At 41.5% G+C, this 27,483-nt stretch overlaps 1 protein-coding gene across 2 annotated transcripts in view; it reads right to left on the bottom strand.

The window, feature by feature from the left end:
• Window positions 1-27,483, bottom strand: part of PTPRT (protein tyrosine phosphatase receptor type T) — a 734,376-nt gene that overhangs the window by 74,958 nt on the left and 631,935 nt on the right. For both annotated transcript variants that reach the window (XM_073309805.1, XM_073309804.1), the window contains one exon: window positions 10,014-10,043. In XM_073309805.1, coding sequence (XP_073165906.1) covers window positions 10,014-10,043 — 30 coding nt within the window. The remainder of the gene's footprint in view (window positions 1-10,013; window positions 10,044-27,483) is intronic.

Raw genomic sequence — 27,483 nt, 5'->3', positions numbered from 1 at the left:
AAGACTTTGCTACTATGGCTACAAGCTAATACTTCCTCCTTTAGCTCACGCAGTAGAGAATCAGCCTTTTACATTTAGAGGTCCTGGGTTCAAACTTTAATGATATGCCTGGTTGGGTCATCTGCACAGTGGCAAAGCACTTACTGCAATAAAGCCTCACAGCACCTGTGTGATGCATAGATCTTCATTTTATAGAAGTGAGAAACTGAGGCACAGAGGTTGCATGACTTGCCCAACATCACTCAACAAGCCTGTGGCAGAACCAGATCAACCCAGGTTGTCTATCTTCCCAGCTCTATCAAACTCTTTCAATAAAGTCTCTCACTTACAGTAAGCACTCTACAGTAACTTGAAAAATAGTAATACAGTGCTCTGTTATGAGGAAGCTCATATCTTGATAATTAATGAAATTAAAAGCTGGGCCTATTGTGATATAGGTCAATGCTAACACACAGCCGGATTTACTAATTGTAGTATGTGGGCATGTGAACCCTCTGTTTTTATTTACCATGTTACCCTATACTCTGCTATACCCTATCTGTAGCAACATTAACCTTATGATTTATTAACCCTAGTATGGAGTTATGTTAATCCTTTGGATTTGCTAATTATAGTGTGTGGCTATGAGAGTTGTTTGGCAACAGGAACTATGATTTCTCAGTGGGAAACACTAATCCCAAATACATAAGTCTTTAATAACAAGCACTCTGGACTACTGGGGTGAACCATTACCGATTCCCATTATTGAAGCTTAAAAATGGTGAGTCAACAAGGGCAAGAATTCCTTATTAATTCCAGATTAAATTCTTCCTGGCAATAATTGCCTAGAAGTCCCACTGCTAGATGTCTTTTGAGACAGGCCAATAAGCTACAAAGAGTTGGAACTGGCAAACTTGTTTTCCTTTTCAGTGAATGAACAATAGTGTTTCTGAATGGTCTGTGCAGAAAGGAAACTAGGGTCCCCAAGGAATGCTGATGGAAGCCCTATGTAAAGCAATTCTACATTGTCGTGTAGGAGACACAGAAGGCCCTAAAACAATGGCTTGAGCAGTTGAAAGAAAAGGATGGTATATATTTAGTGTTCCCAACCTAGCTTAAGTCACAGAAGCAGAACAAGGAAATGGCAGCCTCTCCTCGAAGGAAGCCAATTGCATATTACATCATATTGCGGGGTATTGCTCTTACAAGGGGATCATAGGCTCCCCCCCCCAATCAAAAGCACAAAATTCACAGAACAAATGAAGAGAGGGGAAGGAGAGAGAGATGTTCTCTTTTGAGGATTTTGGAGCTAAGCTTTCGAGGGGCTCCTTGTTGCCACCTCCCCTTCTTTCTCAGTTGTGTGTCTGGACAGAATAGCAGCTCGAGAATAGACCTAGTCAGTCCTCACTATCACTGCAATTAGAACAAGAGAATCATATAGGGTTAGAGGGGCCCACAAGGGTCACCTAGTCTAACCCTCTGCCAAGATGCAGGATTTGTTGTGTCTAAAGCATCCAAGACAGATGGCTACCCAACCTCCTTTTGAAAACCTCCAGTGAAAGAGCTTCCATGACTTCCTGAGGCAATTTGTTCCATTGTCCTACTGTTCTTACAGTTAGGAAGTTTTTCCTGAGATTTAATCTAAATTTGCTCTGCTGTAGCTTGAACCCATTGCCTCTTGTCCTGCCCTCTGTGGCAAGAGAAAACAATTTTTCTCCTTTTTTTATGGCAGCCTTTCAAGTATTTGAGGACTACTGTCATGTCCCCCATTAATCTCCTCTTTTCCAAATTAAAGATACCCTGTTCCTTCAGCCTTTGCTCATAGACCTGGCATTGCATCCCTCTGATCATCTTTGTCGCTCACCTCTGGATTCTTTACAGTTTTTCTACATTCTTTTTATACGTTGGTGACCAAAATTGGACACAGTTCTCTGGCTGAGGACTACCCAGAGCCTCCAGTGACTTACCCGCTATGCCTCTATTAATGCATCCCAAAATTGCATTTGCTTTTTTTGCAACAGCATCGCATTGTTGACTCATGTGGAGGATGTGATCCACCACAACTCCAAGATCCTTCTGAGGAGTGCTGCCGCCAAGCCAGTTATCTCCCATTCTGTATTTGTTCATTTGGTTTGCCTTCCCGAAGTGTAGCACCTTACATTTGTCTCTGTTGGATTTCATTTTATTGTCTATAGCCCAGTTCTCCAATTTCTCAAGCTCCTTTTGAGTGTTAGCTCTATCCTCCAAAGTCAATGAATACAAGAATTACAAAACATCAAATGATTTTAGCACACGCTAAAGTGTGAGGGATGTAACTTAACTAACAGCTGGGTAGTGATTTATCTGCCAATATGTCAAGATGTCTTTGCAACTGTAAAAGTGTTTATCTGAAAATGCTCTGATTCTAAATACAGAGCTCTTGAAATGATCTCCCTGAACCACTGACAGGTCCTATCAGTGACAAAGCACCTGCTCTCCTCACTGACCAGCTTCCCATCTGCACAACCGCTGGAACATCCAGATGAAATTCTATCAGCGCATTAGTGTCAATCATGGTTGGACCGCAGGCTGTTGAGAATGTGCAACCAGCATCAAACTGCACAGTCTGTCACTAGGCATTGAGAAGAAGCTTTTTGTCTCATGCATTATGCAGTTGAAAAGGGAAAAAAAAAAACTGGACAGATACTTGGAGGAAAAGACTGATACAATCAACATGTGATGAAGTGATTGAAATGTCAAAGTGTCAATAAGGAGGAATTAATGGCTGCTTTACTTTTAAGTGCAAGGAAAATGTGCCAAGAAGAAAACAAAAATCCACAGAGGCAGTTTATCAGGCTGCTCTTTCAGGTTCAGGAGAGAGGATTTGTTTAAAAAATATGGGACAAAACTTGTGCGTGGGCACTCTACATGGTGGGGAGGTGAGACAGGAATAACACTCAAAGGTGGAACAACCAGGCAGAATGAAATTATCTGCCCTGAACAAAATGGATGGACACTGGGGATGGTCCAATTTGGTATAACAGTTATAGTATATATAACATGGTTATATATAACGGTATAACATGGTTATAGTAAACTGAGAACCTCCCTGTTAGTCTTGATCCAGACTCAAACTGAACTTTGAAATTTGAAAAGTAGGGTTAGTTTGGTTTCACCATCGTTTTGAGCTTCTAGTGGAGATTAGAAGTGTAAATGCTGAAATACCACAGGAAAATTTTTGTCACAGGATTTCCAGCTTAAAAGCCAGATCATGGAAGTAGGGGTACGCTCTGCTTATTACCATGAGTAACCCCACTGAAGTCAAGCACCATGCCCAGTGATCAGTGTTTGTGGGATCAAATCCCAATTTTGCAGAGCTTTTTGAGGAGGCATGCCCTCACCCTCTTAAGGAGGAAGCTAATGAGCTCTTTTGGGCTCAGCTAACACACACCAGACAGAACTGCAGGGCTTGCTCTGCCTGGAGGAAAGAAGCTTTAAAAAAGAGAGCCTGCCACAAGACAACTGTTTGCAAGGTGGGATCAATGAAGAGAGAGTCAGTCATGGACTTTGTTGTCCCAGAGACTGCCGAACCAGGCACAGAATGGAGGTTAAAAAATAGGGGTGGTGGAGGTCTAAAGATGGACTCCAACCCTGATCAGGACCCTAAAAGGCCTACAGACAAGACAGGCCCCAAAGGGGTGACCAAGAGAATGCCCAGGAGTCTGAGTGCCTTCTTTTTCCTTTGATCCTCCCTGACCTCGAGGAGGCGAAAGAATTTTTTTTTGTTTTGTTTGGAGAGACTCAGATATACCCTGAGCAGGGGTAGGACTTTGCAAGAATCAGAGAAGGGAAGCAACCCAAAAGGTGGTCTCAAGGGGCCACCACCTACTACAAGCCTCAAACTCTTCTCTAAGTTTTTGCTGCAATTTTGCATGGAGGATTATTTATGCACCTTAAAGGTGGAGTCTTCATATAAGAACAGAACTTTCACATGTAGATAGATGCCTCGTTTACATGATTTGCACTCAACATCTAACTACTCAATCTGTGCACGTAAATCCAGGACACTCAACCCTCTCGCCACCGGAAAAAAAAACACGTTCTAAAAAACAAATTGCCTCCCAAATGCCTAAGTGCAAAACATTGGATATTAGAAATGTAAAAGTCCCAATGTCTAATAGATAACACATCAACAGGTCACATAATGTGAATTAAACATAGATATGTGTGTGCACTACACTATAAGCAGGACATACATCATTTATTGCAGTACTTACACAAATGCAGTTATTAAATTATAAATATTTACAAAAAAATAATATTACGGTATTGACCCAGGGCCTAAATCGAGTCTAGAACTCTATTGTATAAGGTGCTGTACAAACAGAATAGAGATAATACTTGCCCTAGAGCATATATAGAAGTTGTTCTTGTATATGCAGTATTCTTCTATTATGCACTTTTGGGGGCCCTACATTACTCAAAGCTCACTTAGTCCTTACTCAGGCAAAACTCTCACTTGCTCATAAGTTCCCCAGAGAAGGGACTGTCATTATTATGTGTTTGCACAGAGTCCACACAGCATAGTGTTTACCACAGTGGGCCTCAACCCCAATGCTGGCTTTAGGTGCTACCACAATATAAATGTGAAATAATACTACTGGGAATTTTCCTGAGTAAAGACTGCATAAAAACTGCAGGCCCAATTCTGCCACCTTTACTCTTACAATAAAGTGTTACTCAACTACTCAACATGAGGAAGGGCGGCAGAATGTAGCCCTAAGTCAGAACAATCTCAGGGTTTAGCTCTTTTTAAAAAATATATTCATTAGTCATTTGCAAATGCTGCATCAGATTCTTGCCCAAATTTCCTAGTGACTTCTTTAGTCACTGGGCTCCCTGAAAGTATTTACAAACAGAACGGCATCCACTTTATAAAACAGTCAAGTGCATGAGCAACATTGGAAAGAACAAAATGCTGGTGTAAAACCAACATCCCACAATAAATAAATAATAAATAAAATAGGGCACCTGTTGACTGGGAAAACATTTTATTTACCCTCATTAGGATGGCATAATCATGACCCCAGTCTTCCTGCAACTAATGGGAAATCGGTTTACTCTCTGAAGACTCTGATCCTGCAGTTTGGCCTGTGCAGGCAGATCCCTGAATCCATGGAGATACATGTGTGTGGGAGCATGTGTTATAGACAAATACATGCAAAAATGCAATTGCTGTTTTAATTCTTTCCACATGCCCCACAGAAGTTGGAAATAAATTCAGCACATAAACACTGCTATTTTCAAAATTGTTGGTAAAAATTTATCCTAACACCTTCAGTGGAATCACGACTTCAAATAAACCCCCACACTCCTAGCTCAATTACTGCAACTATTACCCTACATATCAAATTACAATGGGAGTTTAAAGGGCTCAGCCCCCAGCAGAAGGTGCTCAGCACTTTTTCTGAACCAGGAGTAAATGAAAGCTACTTATCTGCTGCTGAATTTCTCTTTAACTGCAGAAAACAACAAAGTACGCTATCTGGGTGATACTATCACATGCATGCATCTGTCACAAGAAATACTTCCCATCAAGTCTGACATCACTGCCCATCAAATTTCACCCTGCAGCTCTTACCTAGGTAACACACTACATACAATCACTGGAAAGGAGACACAACAAAATCAACACCTTTATTCTTTTCACTAGTTTGGGTATAAATAAAACCTTTATGAATGTTTGTGCAATGAAAACTACTGAATGATGAATAAATGATTAAAGCAAGTGCCTGGTATTAAATGCAAAACTGACATTAATGCAATATTAAGACTGTTTAGCTAAAACGGTAGAAAGTAAAGAAATGAAAAATGTAGGGCTTCTACTGCAATGTTAACTAAGCCACATGACAGCCCTCAGGTATGTTATGGTATATATTCAAAAACAAACAGCACAACAGTACATTATATATTTAACAAGACCAGAAAAAATACTACATATATGCAGTGTGACAGAGCTAGCAACGCTATAAGAAACTTGAGACAACGTCTTCTAATTTATACGAATATAAATCCAGAGTAACTCCTTTGAAATATGGCCTGGATCATGTGGGTAGCAATGATGTATTCAGCGGTTCAATCATCAAGAGGCAGGGGTTCACAACCCTTTATCTTTCCCTTCCCCTATCATATTAATACTACTTTCCATTCGTAGAGCACAATGTGTCCAATGCCCTCAAAGCATCTGCAATAACTAACTATTTGACAGAAGGGAAAATTGAGATACAGAGAAATAAAGTGAATCTTCCAAGATCACCCAGAGTAGCAGAATGTAGAACAGACCTCGGTCTCCTGCTCTGAGACCTCTGTTTAACCGCTAGCTCAGGTGGCCCCCCCTTCAGAACAATACAGTCTCCCACTCAACTTTTCCTGTCTGATCTTTCAATGAGGTGTTGCCACACAAAAATCCCAATTTACCCCAGGGCGCCCATTTGAGCACCGAGTCAGCACTCAACAGATAACGAGTAATAATGTTCAGATGCAGAAAGAGGACACCTAAAAAATGTGTCGTTTCTGATTCTCCTAATTGTTACTCTTTCCCCCCAGCTCACTACGACCCTATTCCATGACATGTAAAGCTCCTTCTGCAAAGGAATGAGCGCCTGCAACTATCATTGGCTTCAATGGGAATTGAGAAGGTATTTGGCCATCTTGCAGAATCAGGTGCTTTAGCTGTTTGCAATAAGATCTGTTAGAATTCAAGGCCAGAGACTGGACTTTAAGAGCTATTGCAACACTTATGGCCCAATTCTGCAAAAGTTCACAGTAAGTTGCAGTTATTCAGTGACTTCAGGGAGACTATACTGGTGAGGAAGTACTACCCAGCATGAGGTTGGCTGTGGATTTGGGCCCTTAACGAAAGGAAACTTCAGGCAAGTAGCTGAGGAGGGGTTAAAACAACGATTTAAAAGAAAAAGAAAAGAATTATTCCAAGAAGTACAGAGGTGAATTTGAGAAATGGAAACCACAAATAATGTATGTTTCAGAAGCCCAGTCAATGCAGTTGTGTTTAAGGATCTGTCAGCAGATTTATTTGAAAACCTGTTTTTCAGGAGTGATAACTCATCCAGTTCACATTTGCTTCAGGTTTAAAACTTGGCACACAAGGTCTTGACTAGGAACCAGTTTCATTTTTAAAAAATTATGGCTGTTTGTTTGTTTTCTCTAAACTTGAAAATAAACTATTTTCTTTGTAAGCTGTCCAAGAGGTAAAATAGTCAGTCAAATTAAGTGCAGTCCTTTCAGGCAGTCCTTGTCCACCTGGAGCCCATACCTATTCCTCCGAAGACTTGCTTTCATGCTTCTGGATAATTTGCCAAAAAGAAAAATTAAAATATACCGTAACAATTTTCAGAGTAACAGCCGTGTTAGTCTGTATTCGCAAAAAGAAAAGGAGTACTTGTGGCACCTTAGAGACTAACCAATTTATTTGAGCATGAGCTTTCGTGAGCTACAGCTCACTTCATCGGATGCATTTCCACGGCATGCATCCGATGAAGTGAGCTGTAGCTCACGAAAGCTCATGCTCAAATAAATTGGTTAGTCTCTAAGGTGCCACAAGTACTCCTTTTCTTTTTTCATAACAATTTTATTCACTTTAAAAAGGAGCTATGGATTTCCATGAGAAATGTGAATGTTTGTGGCACCAAGATATTCTGCAGAATTTTGCTGGAAGAAAGAAGATCCCCAGGGCTTAACTCTGGTTTACTGGAGTCTGGAAAGTGCTATCAGTACAACAGCTTCTATATCCAGGGAAGTGAGTTTAGGGATTATCCAGTAGCAGGGCTACCCTTTTTTTCAAATTCACAAAACAAGACCATTATTTGGAACCCACACAACTCACTAGAGCTGTGCAGGATATTGGCAATGAAACCCCACAACAGGTGAAACTGGGTCAGTTTGGGATCCGGATACGAAATTCATACTAAATTTGTCAAAACGTGTTGTGATTTGTATGAGGCTGAGCTCAGTATTGAGCAAAACTTGGTTGATTTTTGATCCTATTCTGTACCCATGCAAAGCTCACCCTTTCATGTGGCTTTAACTTGAAATCTGAAACCAGGTAAAACTTAACTGTATGAGCCTTGAGGCACAGAAAGACTCGCCTTTTTCCTTTTTCTATAAAGTATCCTCCATGCCCTTTGCACTGTTCAAATAATGATGGTGACTAACAACAACAAGACCTTGTTTTGGCCAAGTTTCATTTTGAACCAAAAGTGAAATTCAGGGGGGTTGAAGCCCCCCAAAAGGAGGCTATACACAGCTGTCTATGCTGACTTGATAGTCTATGATGCTTCAAGACATTCCTACTGTTCTCAGATTTGAGCTGTGGATGAGAGAAGCCTAACTTCTCTCCCCACTTCCTGTGTGCCACACTGTCAACCATACATTAATATGTGAGGTTTAATCCTCAGATGTCATCAAGCTCTGTTTAGTGGAGCTGAAAATTGGGGGTGGAGGTGCAAGGACTAAGCCATCTTTGCAGCTTCTTGATGCCTGTTTCTGCCTTTGCTGCAAGTTAGGGCAACCTTGAAGTTGCTCTAAATTTTGCCAGCTACCATGGGCCCAAGGGGCTATTCCAGAAGCTGTTCTTGAAATGTCCTCTGTTTCTGAAAACATCCCTGACATGTCCCTTTTTCAGAGATTATGAAAGGATGGCAAAGGGATTGTGTTGTCACCCCCACGCTGTTCCTGTGGTGAAGTAATCTTCCATTGGCTGTTTAAACCAACATTATGGATCAGCCATGAAAACAGTCATAGGAGAGCCCAGAGTTAGGCCCACAGATTTCTGAATATGTAAAACTCAATTTATGAAATGGACAAATTTCTGTCATATGTAGCCTGGAGTAAGAGGGTACAGTTTTCATAGAAGACCATGGGCCAAATTCATAGACTGTTGATCATAAATTGGGTATAAATAGGTGAAAGCAGCAAAATAAGGCAACCTGAGCTTTTCTGACATTCCAAAGGTGTGCTAAGTGAGTAACTTACCTGGTGAGGAGGAGGGGCTGTAGCAAGGACTAAAACTAGCTGGAAGTTGTAAGATAAAGCAGCCTCCATCCCCCTTTAATTTATGTCCATAATTCTCAGTGCTTTGGATCAAATTCTATTCTCAGTTACACCTGTGTGCATCTGAATTAGCTCTAAAATCTATGTTGTTACTCTGGATTTACACCTAAATATCCAAGAGCAGAATATAGCCCTTGGGGGGTCAAATTCAGCTCATCTATCAAAGAGACTAACTCTCCCTGAAGTCAAAGAAGGTAAATAGTTTGTGTAAGTGAGACTCCTTTGGCATATGCAATAACCGCCACACAGGCATGCCCTGGATGTGTGGTACCTGTGCATGAACCATTTTCACTAGCATTAACAACTGACTTCAATGTGTACTGTAGTTGCTGGGGCTGGGCAGCAAGTCTGGATTAAAACTCTGAACCATGTAAACATCAAATGATCTCGATTGAAACCCAGCATGTTACTGGTCTGGCTTAAGATTGGAATATTTTCTGGGTTAAAGTCTGGCCCTGGTACCCTAAATCAGAAATGTATACAAAGACCAGGGTAGGCCAGGTGGGAAATTGATTATATTTTAAAGTAGTTTGTGCCCAAGACAAAGCAAATCCAACCAATAGTTCTTAGATGTGAATTTCCAAGAATCTGGATACAGAGGACTGAACTATCAAAAAGGAGACAATGTAGATCTTCTCCACTTGCACTCCTGCATTTGGAGAGTTGTAATTGTACACTGACACTTCTGTGAATACTTACTTGTTCTGAAGAGACGTGTGTGGGTACAATGCGTGAAACAATGAAAAAAATAGTATGAAAATGAAGAAATAAAAATGCAGGCAGTTTGCAGAATAAAGATCAGTGAAATGGTAAAAAAAAAAAAAAAAAGCAACTGATAAAGGAGAAAACCACATACAACACCCCACCCCCTCAGTACCACTATAATGAGCATGCTCAAGAAAAGTCATCTCCAGCTAGGTACTTACAAGTAATAGGAGTAGGAATATGCATTTCTTCTAAACATTGATGGGCAGTCAGATGAAGAAAATGTCCAAAAGAGGGGAAGAAGAAAAAAAACCATAATTAGACTTATATGAGATCTTCTTTATTTGAAATGTACACAGTATTTCAGTGCCATCACTCATACTGAGTTACTTGCTTCTTTTCCCAAGTTTTTCCTGAGAAACAGCATGGCCCACTGGATAGCATGTTGGATTTGGGGTTAGGAGATTTGGACTCTGTTCCCAGTTCTGCCCCTGACTTGCTATGTCCCCTTGGACAACGCAGTTCACCTTTCTGTAACTCAATTTCCCCATCTGAAAAATGTGGATGAAGATACTTACCTCTCTCTGTAAAGTACTTTTAGATCTTTGGATGAAAGCCATTTTATAAAAGCTAAATATTATTATATGAAACAGAATGGGATGATGAGTAAATATTGTGCATCTTTTGAATATCTACATGTCTGAATAAACAAAGCACTGAATAATCAAGTCTCATGAAACTCTAAATTGTTTGATTCAGGTAGCACAAAAGGATGGTGGGTAGATGGTTGTTCATTCATGTTCTATGTCACTAATTAACCATGGATAATTGTTAAGGATTTCCTATTACAAATTCTCTGTGACAGGCTTCAGAAGACTTTGATACATTGTATCACAAGGAAATACGTTATGGCAAACATGTATAGCATAGCACAAGGGGTTTTCCCCACTGAAGAAGCAGAGAGCTTCTTATCATAGGTTACGCCACAAGATATGGCACAATGTGCTGCAACACAAAGTACTGTACTGCATCTTGACAAACACAAAATGTTGATCATCACAGGTGACACGCTGAATCACGACAGAAAAGGAATGATGAAAGAACACAAACTTCAACTTACTATACAACTTTACCTTTGCTGTTTCGGCCACTACAAATACTGGGACAGGTTTCCAAATGTAGACATGTGACATTAAAGTACAATTGTATGTTTAATCTGCACATACAATTGCCATGACTTCACATGGAAACCTAGTAACTGGGCATATACATGGTTAATTAGTCGAATTTGCATACACAATTACCCATTTTGTGTATGCAGTCACAGTAATTGGTGCTCAGAGATTGTGCATACCACCACACATGCATCTGGTATTTGTCATAAATATAAAGGGAAGGGTAAACCCCTTTAAAATCCCTCCTGGCCAGAGGAAAATTCCTCTCACCTGTAAAGGGTTAAGAAGCTAAAGGTAACCTCGCTGGCACCTGACCAAAATGACCAATGAGGAGACAAGATACTTTCAAAAGCTGGGAGGAGGGAGAGAAACAAAGGGTCTGTGGGTCTGTCTATATGCTGCTTTTGTTGGGGATAGACCAGGAATGGAGTCTTAGAACTTTTAGTAAGTAATCTAGCTAGGTATGTGTTAGATTATGATTTCTTTAAATGGCTGAGAAAAGAATTGTGCTGAATAGAATAACTATTTCTGTCTGTGTATCTTTTTTGTAACTTAAGGTTTTGCCTAGAGGGATTCTCTATGTTTTGAATCTAATTACCCTGTAAGGTATCTACCATCCTGATTTTACAGAGGGGATTTCTTTACTTCTATTTACTCCTATTTCTATTAAAAGTCTCCTTGTAAGAAAACTGAATGCTTTTTCATTGTTCTCAGATCCAAGGGTTTGGGTCTGTGGTCACCTGTGCAAATTGGTGAGGCTTTTTATCCAACATTTCCCAGGAAAGGGGGGGTGCAAGTGTTGGGAGGATTGTTCATTGTTCTTAAGATCCAAGGGTCTGGGTCTGTAGTCACCTAGGCAAATTGGTGAGACTTTTTACCAAACCTTGTCCAGGAAGTGGGGTGCAAGGTTTTGGAAAGTATTTGGGGGGAAAGACGTTTCCAAACAGCTCTTCCCCAGTAACCAGTATTTGTTTGGTGGTGGTAGCGGCCAATCCAAGGACAAAGGGTGGAATATTTTGTACCTTGGGGAAGTTTTGACCTAAGCTGGTAAAGATAAGCTTAGGAGGTTTTCATGCAGGTCCCCACATCTGTACCCTAGCGTTCAGAGTGGGGGAGGAACCTTGACAGTATTCCTTTTCTTGTTGCAAATATGACCTGCTTCATTTTCTCACTCATGTACAATTTGCTGCCTACAAAGAGATTTCCTCAGGGGAAGTACAGCTGATTACAGATGTGCAAAATGATTACATTGAAACTACATGTTTTGCCTCATAACAGGTCTCATTAAAAACTTGAAATGCAGGCCAAAATCCCAAAGTTTTCCAAAGCTTTTGAGTGACTCTAGAATGCATAGCTAAGCGCATCTGGCCTCATTTATGGTTTCATAATGAAATCACATGAAATTCAGGGTTCCACGTGATTTTGACAATAAATCAAATTAAATGTAGCCATTTTCACTGAGTTTCATTATGAGATTCTGAGTTTACTTGAACCTAACATCAGAGAGAAACTTGAGAGACAAACATGATTTGTTGGGGAAAAGTCAGCATGGCTATTGTAAAGGGAAGTCATGCCTCACCAAGCTATTAGAATTCTTTGAGGTTGTTGACTAGGTGTTATAGTGTACTTGGATTTTTAGAAAGCCTTTGAGAAGATCCCTTAGCAAGGGCTCTTGAAGAAACTAAGAAGACATGGGATAACAGGGAAGGTCCTGTTTAAAAGATACAGTGAAGTAGGAAACTTTGCAGATGATACAAAATTATTCAAGATAGTTAAATCCAAAGCTAACTAAGGAGAGTTACAGGAGATCTCACAAAAGTAGGTGACTGGACAACAAAATGTCAGATGAAATTCAAGATTGATAAGTGCAAAATAATGCACACTGGAAAAAATAATCCCAACTACACATATAATGAAGGGATCTAAATTAGTTGTTACCACACAAGAAAGAGTTCTTGGAGTCACTGTGGATAGTTCTCTGAAAACTTCAGCTCAGTGGGAAGCAGAAGTCAAAAATGCTACCAGAATGTTAGGAACTATTAGGAAAGGGAAGAAAATAGGACTGAAAATATCACAATACCACTACATTAATCCATGGTGTGCCCTCACCTTGAATACTGTGTCCTGTTCTGATTGCCCCAACTCTAGGACAGTACCAATTTCATGGCTGTGAAAAATGTGTCACAGACCATGAAATAAGCCCTTCCCTATGAAATCTGATCTCCCCCATGGGCTGGGAGTGCCCCAGTCAGGGGGCTCCTAGCTGAAAGTCCCAGCTGAGCTGGGGAGGGAGAGGACTTGTCCTTCCGCTGCACCGTCGCTCTCACTCTTAGCAAGAGATCAGACCCACCTCACAGTGCCTCTTCCGGCTGCAGAAAACTCCAGCCCCCAAGGTTTCTGCAGCTGGAGGAGATTTGTGGAGGTGGGTCTGATATCCCCCTGCTCCTGGGAGTGTCCCAGCTAGGGAGGCCCCTGCTGGGCTGGGAAAGGACAGGACTTGTCCTTCCCTTCAATGGCAGCTGGTCGGGGGTGGTGAGATCAGACCCACTTCCGGGTACATTTTGGGTTGGGACCCCCACTGTAAAATTTCAGATGTAAACAGCTGAAAATGTGAAATTGGCCAATTTTAAAACCCTCTGCCTGTGAAATTGACCAAAATGCACCATTAATTTGGTAAGGCCCTACCCATCTCTGAAAGGATATAGTGAACTGGAAAAAGTTCAGAGGAGGGCAACAAAGATAATCAAGGGTATGGAACGGCTAAAAAAAGGAGTAAAAAGATTAGGGTTGTTCAGTTTAGAAGAGAGATGACAAAAGGTGATATGTTAGAAGTCTATAAAATCATGAATAATGTGGAAAAAGTGAATAAAGAAGGTTTATTTACCCTTTACCACATTGCAAAACCCAGGTGTTACCCAATGAAATGAATAGGCAACAGGTTTAATACAAACAAGAGGAAATACTTTTTCACATAATGCACAACTAACCTGTGGAACTCATTGCCATGAGATGTTGTAATGGCTAAAAGTATAACTGGGTTCAAGAAAGAACTATTTAAGTTCATGGAGGATAGGTTCACCAAGTTGGTCAGGGATGCAACCCCTGCTCAGAGCAACTCCAAACCTCTGACTGCCAGAAACCAGGAGGGAAGACAGGGATGGACCACTCCATAATTTCCCTGTTCTGTAAACTCCCCTTGAAGCTCTGGGCTACTGTCAGAGACAGGATACTGGGCAAGATGGATCATTAGAGTCTGACCCAGTATGGACATTATGTCCTTATGAGAAGGGATTTGGGAAGTGAGAGCCCATGTAGACGAAAGCCAAAAGCAATATTCCAAAAAGTGAAGTGCAAGTACTACAATTAGAATCATAGAATATCAGTGTTGGAAGGGACCTCAGGAGGTCATCAAGTACAACCCCCTGCTCAAAGCAGGACCAATCCCCAACTAAATCATCCCAGCCAGGGCTTTATCAAGCCTGACCTTAAAAACCGCTAGGGAAGGAGATTCCACCACATCCCTTGGTAACCTGTTCCAGTGTTTCACCACCCTCCTAGTGAAAAGGTTTTTCCTAAAATCCAACCTAAACCTCCCCCACTGCAACTTGAGACCATTACTCCTTGTTCTGTCATCTGCTACCATTGAGAACAGTATAGATCCATCCTCTTTGGATTCTCATAGTGTTGCTAACTCTAGTGATTTTAATTGTGACTCTCACCATATTTTATGTTTTTCTTGAAGTCCCAGCTTCTGAAGTTGTGTGATTTCATGAGAATTTCATCTTTCATTAAAAAAAAAAAGTTTCCAGCCCTCAAGGTTGCAGGGAGAACCGGAAGGCAAAAATTTTTTTTAAAAGGCTCATTAGTTTTAAGTCAATCTAATATTTTTTGAGGGCCTGATTCATTATTTTGCATGCCTGGGGCTGGCTATGTTACACACAGCTCTAGGACTCCCAAACTCTCTTTTCTTTTAATATCACCATAGTGAATCTCGAAAAGCCAAGGTCTAGGAAAGGTGGAGAATAACTTAAAGTTCCCAAAGATTACCAAAAAAAAAAAAAAAAGCGCTGGAATCCAAGGAGGTGCCTTTCATTTTTATTCATGTGCAGAAGATTCTCCATTTGTAATTTGCTCAGTCTCTTCTTCTTACCTACCGAGGATGTAACCAGAATAATTTTCTGTAAAGCCCAATCTAATGCAGTCAAGGATTTCCTTTTAAACATCCAATATAGCTGATCTGTTAACTACATAAATCCAGTCATTGAAATAATGGTGACTAACTTGAATGGGGTTTCGGGGCTCTTTGCAATACTAAATCCCTGCTTCCTACTGCAGAACATCTGGCTCCAGAGATGGAAGTGGTAGGAGTCAGGTCAGACGTCTAGTTATGCTGTTTGACTGGCCTAACCATTTGATAGTGAAAGTCAGATAGCTGAAACTGAGCATATACCTTTCTCTGTGTTTCTTTGGGACTAGATATAGCCATATCTACCATCTCTATATAAGTAGTATCACAGAGAAAGAGATATATATTCATAGAGTGAATGGTGCCTCCTGTCTCTGTCTCCTAGTCTCAGTCTTCTTGGCCAGACACTTCCAACCTCCCCCACCACAATTCACAGTCCGTTTTCCTCCTAGTGGCAGCTAGCATTCCCAGTCTCCTTCCCCACAACCCACTACCCAGGCTTCTTGTTTCAATCTACTCCCCACCCTGAGTGGTCCATTTCCTGTCCCATCTGCATCCAAATCACAGAAATTTTTCCTCCATGCTGCCTGAGATAAGTGTGTGTGTGGGGGGGAAGGGGGGTGCAGTGTGTGTGTGGGGGGTCATTTAGAGCTCAGGAGAGATAGTAGCTCTGCTTTCAGTTCTGGTGCCTGAACCCAGACCCAGCAAGCCATTCAGTAGCTCACAGCAGTAATTGCAAGGCCAGTTATGCTCATCCAGACTGGAGTATGCTCAGTGTGGATGGAATTTTTAAACTGCAAAGCCCTAGAAAATGGTTCCCAAACTTGTTCCACTGTTTGTGCAGGGAAAGCCCCTGGCGGGCCGGGCCAGTTTGTTTACCTGCCGCGTCTGCAGGTTCGGCCAATCGCGGCTCCCAGTGGCTGCAGTTCACTGCTCCAGGCCAATGGGAGCTGCTGGAAGCAGCGCCAGTACGTTCCTCGGCCAGCACCCCACACCCCAACTTGCTGCAAATTAAATGTTTGTATAGATAAGCCCTTAGTATCTAGTGTAAGATAAAAAAGACCTATTTAAAAACAAGTTAGCTGGTCCTGGTGACTTCAGAATTGACCCATGTAAGCCCACCATTCACTTTTCCCCGATAGAAAAAAACTCAAGCTGGTCTGGTAGGATTACGGGTATTTGACCGAGTCATGCAGACAAGTTTGGTAGCTTCACACATTTGCTGAACTAAAAGGGTTCGAACACATCCAAACCAAACTGAAGGCCAGGGTGTTTGTCTAAGTCTATGTAGATAAGGTTCAGAGAAGCATCCTAATTTGGGGGTGTTTATAAGAACCAGGAGTAACTTTTGACAATTCAGCCTTTCCTAATTTCACTCATGTGTCCTTGTTTTGGCAGTACGAGGTTCTCAATCTCTCTCCATCCTTCAATTCTGTATACTGGTTAACAAAACACTGCACTGAGAAAAAATCAAATCGATTGTGTCTATTACTGATTAGCTATAATGCCCTAAGCCATGAACAGATGTCACTGTGGTATCTTCCAGCTCCACATGAAGGCAGTGCCTCAAGTTTGTCTAATTAAATAACATATTTTCTGCATCATTGCCTAGAAAGACAAGACTATCTTGCACAAGTGCCTCTGCAGGCTGAGAGATGATTGCTTTAAGTAGGTTTGAATTCAAAGAGGTTAAGCTGCTTGTGTTTTTGTTTGTACAACGAGAGAACAAATCTGTTACGAAATGATTTATTTCAGAGTAGCAGCCGTGTTAGTCTGTATTTGCAAAAAGAAAAGGGGTACTTGTGGCACCTTAGAGACTAACCAGTTTATCTGAGCATAAGCTTCCGTGAGCTGATGAAGTGAGCTGTAGCTCACGAAAGCTTATGCTCAAATAAATTGGTTAGTCTCTAAGGCACCACAAGTACTCCTTTTCTTTTTGCGAAATGATTTATGCAGCCAGTGGTGCGAGTATGGTATGCTGCTGTTGTTTTTTTAAGCCACACATCACAGGATATTCATATCAATCTGTGGCCCTGGATGGTGTTTCCCATAACAAGATCTGGTCCCAATCTGCCTTAGTTTACAAGTGAAATTTGTTTGGTAGGCTCAATCCCATCTCTAATGGACACTTGTCCACATGAACTCCCACCCTCAACCTCAATTTGACATGACTGGCTGTGTCCATTCAAAAGAAGTCCAGAACTAATACAATAGGTGTGTCTGAAGGAAGATCAAAGTACACTAGCAGATTGAGGTAAAGCAAGCATCAGAACACGTTTGTACACTCTTCTTGCCTCTAAAGGGGGAAAAGAGTCATCTATAAACTAGCCAATTGTTCTCAGAGAATTATGCGCACCCTGGCTGGCTCACAACATTGTTGATGGTGCACAGCCAAAGAGGTACACAGAGGAAAACAGAACACAATGATTTCACTTGCATGCAGACAAAAGGGGGGAAATGAGTAGAGAAAGAAGTTTCATTTCCAAGCTCTAGGAACTAGAGCTGACCCGAAAGTGAAACTTCAATTGCAACTCCCTTTAAGTTTCCAGAAGGTCCAGATTCTAATCCCCTGTCTGTTCCTATATCATGGGTAGTTTTTTGGCTCTGCATCTAATTTGAATATGGTCACTGTTCTTGCAAAGTTTCAGCATGAAATGGTGGAAATCTCACAAGAACTGCTCACCTTGCAAGAATTTCACCATTCATGATAGCTGAAATATCACCAAATCGGATCTCAGCAGGGTATAGATAGAGCCCTGAAAATCTGTGGCTATCCGCTTTATATCCGTGGCTATCTGCATCCTCAGACCATTTTTGCAGATTGGATTCAGATACAAATTTTGTATCTGCACTGGGCTCTAGGTATGGACCAGGTTGTGATATGTCATTCCATATTCCTTATGAAAATATGCTTATGATAGGAATATGACATAACTGAGATATCCTTTATGCAAGATGGCTCATGTGAGATATCATTAGAAAGGTTATGATTTACTGAATGTGATTATCCTATTTGTATGCCTGTGCCATTTCTGTATCTGAAATTAGGAATATTAACTACTTATTTGTATTTCAACCATGCTACTTTGGGTGACGCCCACTGCTAACACTTCAGGTACAACAATGGAAAAGCCAGACAGGGTGGGGCGGATGGCCCATCAGCAAGGACAATGGTCTGTAAAAGAGCTTAGTCTTCCTGTGAACGTGTGGGTCATCCTGTGAAGAATGGCTACAAGTGCCCTTCAGAGGCATGTAACCATGTTACCTGATACTGGACCCCATCATGAATTCTGTACTTTTCCAGGAGAAGCTGGCAGGCGGATGGGGGGAGGTCAAACTAGGAAACAAGGGACTCCTGCCTTATGCAAATCCTATTTAAGGTTGGAGAGTGAGGTAATCCTGTTTGTTAGCTCCCCCTTGCTACCCCACCAAAGATGACTGCTGGAAACAACTAAGACTGAACTGAGGGAAAGAACTGGGCCCAGGCTGGAAGGGCATCAGGCCTGCGAAGAAGATTATTAGAACCAAATTTAGGGTGAGAACTTGCATGTAACCAGTTTCTTTAGTGTATTAAGCTTAGTTTGCATGCTCTGTTTCATTTTCTTAGGAACCTGCCTTGTTCTGTCTGCTTCCTCCATAACCACTTAAAATACACCTATTATAGTTAATAAATTTATTGCTGGTTTACAATATAACCTAGTTTATACAATTTCTAACTGGGGGGGGGTGGGGGCAAGAAGTGTGCACATCTCTCTTCCACATTGAGGGAAGAGGCAAATTTCATAATATATCTTTGGGTCTGTAATCCAAGGGAGGTGGACATCTGAGTGCTGGAGCAAGTCCCTTAAACTGAATCTTCCCAGAGCTGATCTGCAGCTGGGTGTGGCCCTGTCTGTGTGTGTGTGTTAGAGGAGGTTTTAAGAGCCTGGCTCAGCAAGAGAGTAAAGGGGGCCCATGCTGGCAGAACAGGTAGACTCAGTGGTATCTTCAGCGCCTCAGGTGGCTTCCCAAAGGGTCCAACCTGTCACACAGGTATGGGTCCGAACATTGTCTACTCTTCCCACCTCAACCAAAAGGATGTGAAAAAGTACAATAATCTAGTGATTGTATATACATACAACATAAACAACCCGTTAACTCTATAAAGTAGCCTCTGAGTTTCCTCCTGGTCACTAAAGAATGACTATATGGTGCAGTAACCATGCATAAGCACTTTACCAAACAAAGTTGATGACAATTTCTGCTTTGAAAAAGCTTAAAATCTAACTTGGACACAACCAGTTACTTACCGCTGCTTCTTAGGATTCTTACTCATTGGTCACCTAGCATTGGACCAAATCCTCAGATGGCGTAGATCAGCACAGCTCCACTGCGATCAGTGATGTCAATGGACGCAATCTGATTTACACCAGCTGAGGGATCTGGCTCACCATCTTTGAAGAAATAAAATTACCTCCCTGCAATTCCACTTCCGAGACTCCTCTATGATGATATTTTCAAACTCTTGTGTTGGGAGCTGGAGAAACAGTGACGGGCCAGATCAGCAGTGAGTAAGAATCCAGCAGATATTTTTAAAGATATGCAGACCAAGGAGTGGACCAAAGCAGGAAAGCTTCATGGAACGAGTGGATTTTATAGAGGAAGTTGACAGAAGGGGAGGGGAGGGGTTGGAAAACAAAGATATGTGAGTCTCTACCAATCACAGGGAACAGCATAAGAAATGGCACAAAGTTGGGACCAAGAAAGGAACCAGGGAAAAGACTGAAGGGTTAATGATGGAGAGATCCTAATCTGTGGAACCTATTTGTGAGCATGCATGCAGGCCTGATGAAATAAATCCTAGAATCCTTAAGGAACAGACTGAAGAAATCTCTGAGCCATTAACGATTATCTTTGAGAACTCGTGGAGGATGGACGAGATCCCAGAGGACTGGAAAAGGTCAGATATAGCACCTATCTATAACAAAGGGAACAAAGACAACCCAGGGAATTATAGACCAGTCATCTTAACTTCAGTCCCTGGGAAGATTCATAGATATTAAGGTCAGAAGGGACCATTATGATCATCTAGTCTGACCTCCTGCACAACGCAGGCCACAGAATTTCACACACCCACTCCTGCGAAAAACCTCTCACCTATGTCTGAGCTATTGAAGTCTTCAAATCGTTGTTTAAAGGGTTCAACGAGCGGAGAATCCTCCAGCAAGTGACCCATGCCCCATGCTGCAGAGGAAGGCAAAAAACCCCCAGGGCCTCTTCCAATCTGCCCTGGAGGAAAATTCCTTCCTGACCCCAAATATGGCGATCAGCTGAACCCTGAGCGTGTGGGCAAGATTCACCAGCCAGATACCCAGGAAAGAATTCTCTGTAGTAACTCAGATCCCACACCATCTAACATGGAACAAATAATCAAACAGTCAATTTGTAAGCACCTAGAAGATAATAAGCTGATAAAAGGAACAGTCAACATGGATTTGTCAAGAACAAATCATGTCACACCAACCTAATATCCTTCTTTGACAAGGTAACAAGTCTTGTGGATGGGGGGAGCAGTAGATGTGATATATCTTGACTTTAGTAAGGCTTCTGAGATTGGATCACATGACCTTCTCATAAGTAAACTAGGGAAATATAGCCTAACTTGGGGTGGACGTGCCCTCTGAGGGTGCGAGATGCCCTTTCTGGGGGTGTGAGACGCGCCAAATTTTTTTACAAGGTAAATCATCGAAAAACAAATTAAGCACAGGCACGTAAGTACGACTACTTTGGACAAATGGAGTTTGAGACAATGAAGCTTGAGAATTTCTGGTGTGCTCAACTAGCACTGTTTCCCCAACTGGCAAAGACAGCGCTGGAGATCCTTGTGCCATTTGTGACTAAATACTGGTATGAGAGAGGATTTTGATCACTCTTTCACATCAAAACAAAGGCCAGAAACCGCCTAAATGCGAGTGATGACATATGTGTGGCTATTTCAAAAAAAGTTCCTCGTTTCTTGAACATCATTGAACAAAAGCAACAGCAGAAGAGTCACTGACCCAGTAAACTTAAAAAAAAGTGTGTAATTTTTCATGTATTCTTAATTTTACTGCGAAATTAAAATAAATATATAATTCTCTCTCCTTTGTTCTATAGTTATGGTATATCTTGGTTTTAAGAACTGACCTACTTCAACGATTTTTGATAAGGGGTGCAAGAACATACTGTATTTTGAGAACCAAAGGGGTGCAGGCTGCAGTAACGGTTAAGAACCACTGGCCTAGATGATCCTATGACAAGGTGGGTGCACAACTGGTTGGAAAACCATACTCAGAGAGTAGTTATCAATGGTTCACAGTCAAGCTGGAAGGGCATATTGGATGGGGTCCTGGAAGGATCAGACCTGGGTCCAGTTCTATTCAATATCTTCATAAATTATTTGGATAATGGCATAGGGAGCACACTTATAAAGTTTGTGGACAATATCAAGCTGAGGGGGATGGCAAGCACTTTGAAGGAAAGTATTAGAATTCAATATGATCTTGACAAACTGGAGAAATGATCTGAAATAAATAGGATGAAATTCAATAAGGACAAATGCAAAGTACTACTCTTAGGAAGGAATAATCAATTGCAAGTATTCAGAATGGGAAATGATTGCCTAGGATGGAATACTGCAGAAGAGAATCTGGGGTTTATAGTGAATCACAAACTAAATAAGAGTTAATAATGGAATACTGTTGCTAAAAAAGCAAATGTCATTCTGGGATGTATTAGCACAAACATGGTAAGCAAAACACAAGAATTAATTCTTCCACTCTACTTAGCACGGATGAGACCTCATTTGGAGTATCATGTCCAGTTCTGGGCACCACACTTTGGGAAAGATGTGGACAAATTGGAGAAAGTCCTAAGGAGAGCAGCAAAAGGTCTAGTCTAGAAAATATGACCTACAAGGAAAGATTGAAAAAACTGAGTTTGTTTAGTCTGGAAAAGACTAAAGGGGGACATGATAAAAGTACTCAAGTATGTAAAAGGCTGTTATAAAAAGGAAGATGATAAATTGTTTTCCTTAACCACTGAGGACAGAACAAAAAGTAATGGGCTTAAACTGAGGCACCCGAGATTTAGGTTAGACATTAGGAAAAAATTCCTATCTGTAAGGGTAGTTAAGGACTGGAACAACTTGTCAAGGGAGGTTGTGGAATCCCCATCACTGGAGGTGTTTAAGAAGAGGTTAACACCTCTCAGGTACTTAGTCCTTCCTTAATCAAAGGTACTGGACTAAATGACCATTGAGGTTCCTTTCAGTCCTACATTTCTATGATTCTGTGCAGGAGTTCACTTCCATGTACTGCAAATCCTGAAAATTAGAACATGGTCTATTGCAAAATTTGGAACTCAGACTTCTTTTCTGATCAGAATTTATTACAAACACCCCACATACTAAGACGAACTCGATGCATTTTATCATCTCCAGATACTGTCACTGAAACATTTATAGAACTACTATACAGGTCCAAGCAAAACATGTCTGCTTATGCAAACTTTGCTCATTTGTGCTTTTAACCCCAAATTAGGAAAAGATACTTACAGAAAATGAGTATCTCCCAAGTAGTTACAGTATATTACTTCATAAGAGTATCCTTAAGTCTCTGACTGGACTAAACTAAGCTAAAGAAAAACTGTATCCCTTAATACTGGATTTCTGATCACCATCAGAAAGGTGCTGTTTGTTTTCTTCACAGCAATATATGTAATTTATAACAAGACACCACAGGCCAACAGAATTATGAGAGAGGCTATCAATGCTGAAAGGAACCAGGGCCGGGATGCACAAAAAGAATTAGGCATTGTGATGCTACTATGTCAGACTGCCTAACTTTTACGCGTTTGGTAAAATCATGGCGATACACAAAGTCTAAGTTAGGCACCTAACCTCCTGTACAACGAATGGGGAGAGATAAGCACCTTATACCACAATTAACATAAGCTAGTGTGCTAGGCGGGGAGTTGTCTAAGCTAACCAGTGGAAGATGCCATCTAGAGGGGGTGTGCTAAGTCCCACCCCTCTCACAAATATTGACACCTAAGCGTGGGCTGCAGCAAGGTGTCTATGTCCTGTTGTGATTCAGAGCTAGGAATCCTCTTTATACTTACGTGCCTTATCCTGTTTTAGCAAGAAGGTATGCGGTGGGGTGAATGACTCAGGGTGAGAGAGAGCACATGTGCGCACACAAGCATGAGCATGACTCTGTAGCCTGGTGGTGAGAGCACTCATCCAAGATGGGGAGACCCGGGATCCAGTCCCCCTGTTCCAATGACTCTAATTATTTATCCAAAGCGCAACACCTTCAATAGAAGAGACTGAGGGAGCCTCACATCAGAATATCCCATAGCCCAGTAGTTAGGGCACTCACTTGAGTTGTGGCAGATCCCTGTTCAAATCCCTTCTCCCCCTCAACCCTATCACTGGTGGGTGAATGCTGTTCATAAAGCGATCATGCTATATCTGACTTATCAGTCCTCATCTTCAAAGGAAACCGGCACAACACTTTCAAAAGATGAGCCTGGGAGCTTACATTCATTACTCTGCTGGACACTAAAAAGCATGGACTGAACAGACACACTGGATTTATGGCTTCTTACAATAATCTATAACCCACCGACCCCCTCTTTGTCCTATGACTACAGAGGTGTTAACAGGCCACTTTACCTTAAATGGTCCCTTCGAATATGTGCTAATTACTTATGCTAAGCAATATGCCCCACCTTGCATTTTGCTGTGATGCTGGGAGCATCTTTCCCAGACCTGAAGAAGAGCTCTGTGTGGCTCAAAAGCTTGTCTCTCTCCCCAACAGAAGTTGGTCCAATAAAAATATTACCTCATCCACTTTGTCTCTCTAATTGGTTTTTAAGGCACTCAGTAGCGATGTAATTAACGGACAATTTACATCCTCAAGTATTATTTTATTTGCATGTGTCAATGGGCGCAATGAATGAACATGCATTTTTGTGGGCATATCTTGTGTGCCCTTCTTTGAAATGTCAGCAGCGTGCACTACGAGCAGGGGCAAATAAGCTGAAGGAAAGTTTTAATTCTGTCTAGGAACCAGTACCTTACCCTGCAACCCCTCAGTCACATGAGTAGTTTGTACTTATGCTAGTAGACCCACCAAAGTCAATGGGGCTACTCACATGTGTAAACAGTAGTAGCTGTCTAACTAAGGCGGTGTGCGATCAGGCAGCTCAGGTTTCATCTAGGATCAGAAATGTAGTAGGAAGAGAGCCTGAGACATAAGCCCTTGTATTAGAGGCCTGGTATGAGACAGGGCCTGCTTACAGAATTTGGCAAGAACAGGGCTGATATTACAGAAATACACATTCCTAAGAAGTGCTAGTTACAGAGCGCTTACGCAAACACATCCCAATATTAAGGTACCAGAACATTTTGATATTAAGGAGGGTACAAAAATATTTCCTAAGGATAACAGGAACACACTGACCCCTTTTAAAGATAAGGTTAGGATGACAGTACGTAATAAAGATGTTTTAACTAAACTAAGGGTAGGCAACCTATGGCACGCGAGCTGATTTTCAGCGGCACTCACACTGCCTGGGTCCTGGCCACCGGTCCGGGGGACTCTGCATTTTAATTTAATTTTAAATGAAGCTTCTTAAACATTTTAAAAACCTAGTTTACTTTAAATACAACAAGAGTTGAGTTATATATTATAGACTTAGAGAAAGAGACCTTCTAAAGACTTTCAAATGTATTATTGGCACACAAAACCTTAAATTAGAGTGAATAAATGAAGACTCGGGACGCCACTTCTGAAAGGTTGCCGACCCCTGAACTAAACCAACATGTACAAAATAATGGGTAATAACTAGTGACGTCAGGGGGCAGTAACTAACTATGTCAAAGGGGCAGTACTAACTTGTTTGTATTGGGGTACAAAAACGTATCTCAAAGGGAGTATCTTTGGCCAGCCTAGGGAGCAGTGGAAAGTCCCACTACTAACTAAGCTGCGTCCATTGTCACGAGCATACATGTCTTCGTATCCTCGTATAGTCTGCCAGGTGCTGTTACCATGCTTCATTAACAATAAACCTAGCTGGGTGCCTTTGCTAAAAACCAAGTTTGTAAATTTATTGGGCAGTTTAATTAAGGTCTGATATCTCCGCCATCTGCGCAGAGCTGGGACAGCACACACTGAATAAACACATACGCAGCCAACAACTGACCACAACAATCATGTTGAAAAGTAGAGAGAGGATCAGAAAAGTAACTCACAAAAAAACCCCAACACACAGAAAATCCCTCCTTGGTACGAAACATATTTGTGTCCTATCTGTTTTCTGAATCATATCTGTATGTTACATGGTAGCAGCTCTTACAATGATAACAGAAAAGCCAGCTACAAGTTATGCTCTATTTCAAAGTTTGAGAACCAATGGTTCACAAAGAAAGCACAGATTTCAGAGTAGCACACCGTCACACAAAGACAAACTGATTGAAAACTTTGCTTCTATCCACAGCAGCAACAATTTCAGACAGTTTCAACCAAAAATGAACAAAACCAAACTCTCAGAAATTACTTATCCCCACTGAAAGATTTTAATGCTCTGTCCAGCTGAACTCATATTCCAAAGGAAATGGCTGTCTCTAAGCAAGCACAAACACACCACGCCTGGCAGGGTAATAATCACCCTAGAATAAGCCACTCCAGCATCCTCACCCTCTCACATAAAAAAAAAATTAAAAAAATAATAATAAAATAAAGCAATTTTCTGCTGAAATCTCTGCCATATTTCACAGCCAGTCATTTAGAAATCACATGGGAATGCTGCATGCATCTGCAAAATTGCATCTTCTCTCTCTCCAAAGGCACAATGAAGAATAATTGTAAAATAATGACAAGTTTAAGAAATGTGCAAAACAGAGTAAAATTCCAAACTGCAAAACAGCTCAAATTTCATTTTAATAACACTACTTTGCACATATATAGCATCATTCATCTGAGGATCTGAAAATGCTTTACAAAATAAGATCTCAACACATCTTTGAGGTATTGTTACCCTTTTTTCAGACAGGCAAAGTGACTTTCCCAAGGTTATGCAGTGACTTGCAGAATCTAGTCTAGAACCCAGCACTCCAGGTTTTAGGTCCATGCTCTAACCACAAGTGCCTCCTTCATACATACAAGTCAAAACCAGACAATTCAACCAGATTTACTATTGTAGTCTGAGTCACATAGTCCTCTAATTCCCCTGGACAAAATCTCAAAGATAGAACATTTCTTCTCTGCTTTCCTCCTCTAACTTCGCTACTTGTCCCACTGCCCCGGGCCCATTCTCGTTTCAGCTCTTACTCTTCTTTTTAACTTCTCACTCTCTCTAGCTCACACTACAAACAAGCTTCACACTACAAACAAGCTTTACTCTCTCCCATCTTACAAAAACCCACCACTGACCCCCACTTGCCCCATCTCTCTTTTCATCTCTAAGATCATTGAACATGCTGTCAATAATCACCTTCAGTTCTGTCCCAGATCTTCCCAATCCAGCCTCCACCCCTAGCACTCCACTGAAACCACTCTCACCAGTTTCTAATGACATCTTCTTTGCCAAAACTTAGAATCAATACTACGTCCCCATACTCCTTTACCTGTCAGCCACCTTCAACACACTTGCCCATGCTCCTCTTCTTGAAATCCTGTCCTCCACTGGTTTCCAGAACTCAGTTGTCTCCCCTACCTCTATAATCGCTCCAGTGTGACCTCTGGAGGGTCCTCATCCTCCCACCAGTTTTCTGTGGGGGATTCCACAGGACTTTGTCCTTGGTCCCCTTCTCTTTTTTCTCCATGCCTTATCTCTGGATAATGTCATCCACACATGCAAATTCAACTACCACATCCATTTTGACAACTCACAGATCTCCCCCTCCAGACCTGTTTCCTTCTAATCTCCCCGCTGCCCCTCCCTGCTACCTCCTTTCTCAATCCCTGTGGACAGTATCCCCATTCTACCTGCCTTCTTCAGCTTGGCCCTCTCTCTAGGTCCACACATCTAGACTATGTCTACATCTTGCTCATTCTTTCTGCATAACATCTCTATGATAGGGCCTTTCCTATCCACACACACAGCTAAAACTCTTCGTCCATGCTCTCATCATCTTGCATTTTTATTATTGCAGCATCCTTCTCTGTGGCTTTGATAAATGCAACCTTGCCCCACTGGTATCCATTCAGTATGGTGCTGCAAAGTTTTTCCTAGCTTGTCACTTTGACCACGTCACTCCTCTCTTTATATCCTTCCACTGGCTTCCCATTTTCTATCACATCAAAC

The sequence above is a fragment of the Lepidochelys kempii genome, chromosome 13 (assembly GCF_965140265.1).
Source record: "Lepidochelys kempii isolate rLepKem1 chromosome 13, rLepKem1.hap2, whole genome shotgun sequence".
In the NCBI taxonomy this organism is placed as follows: domain Eukaryota; kingdom Metazoa; phylum Chordata; order Testudines; family Cheloniidae; genus Lepidochelys; species Lepidochelys kempii.
The sequence above is the reverse complement of the archived record's forward strand: the minus strand, read 5'-3'. Positions and strand labels throughout refer to the sequence as shown.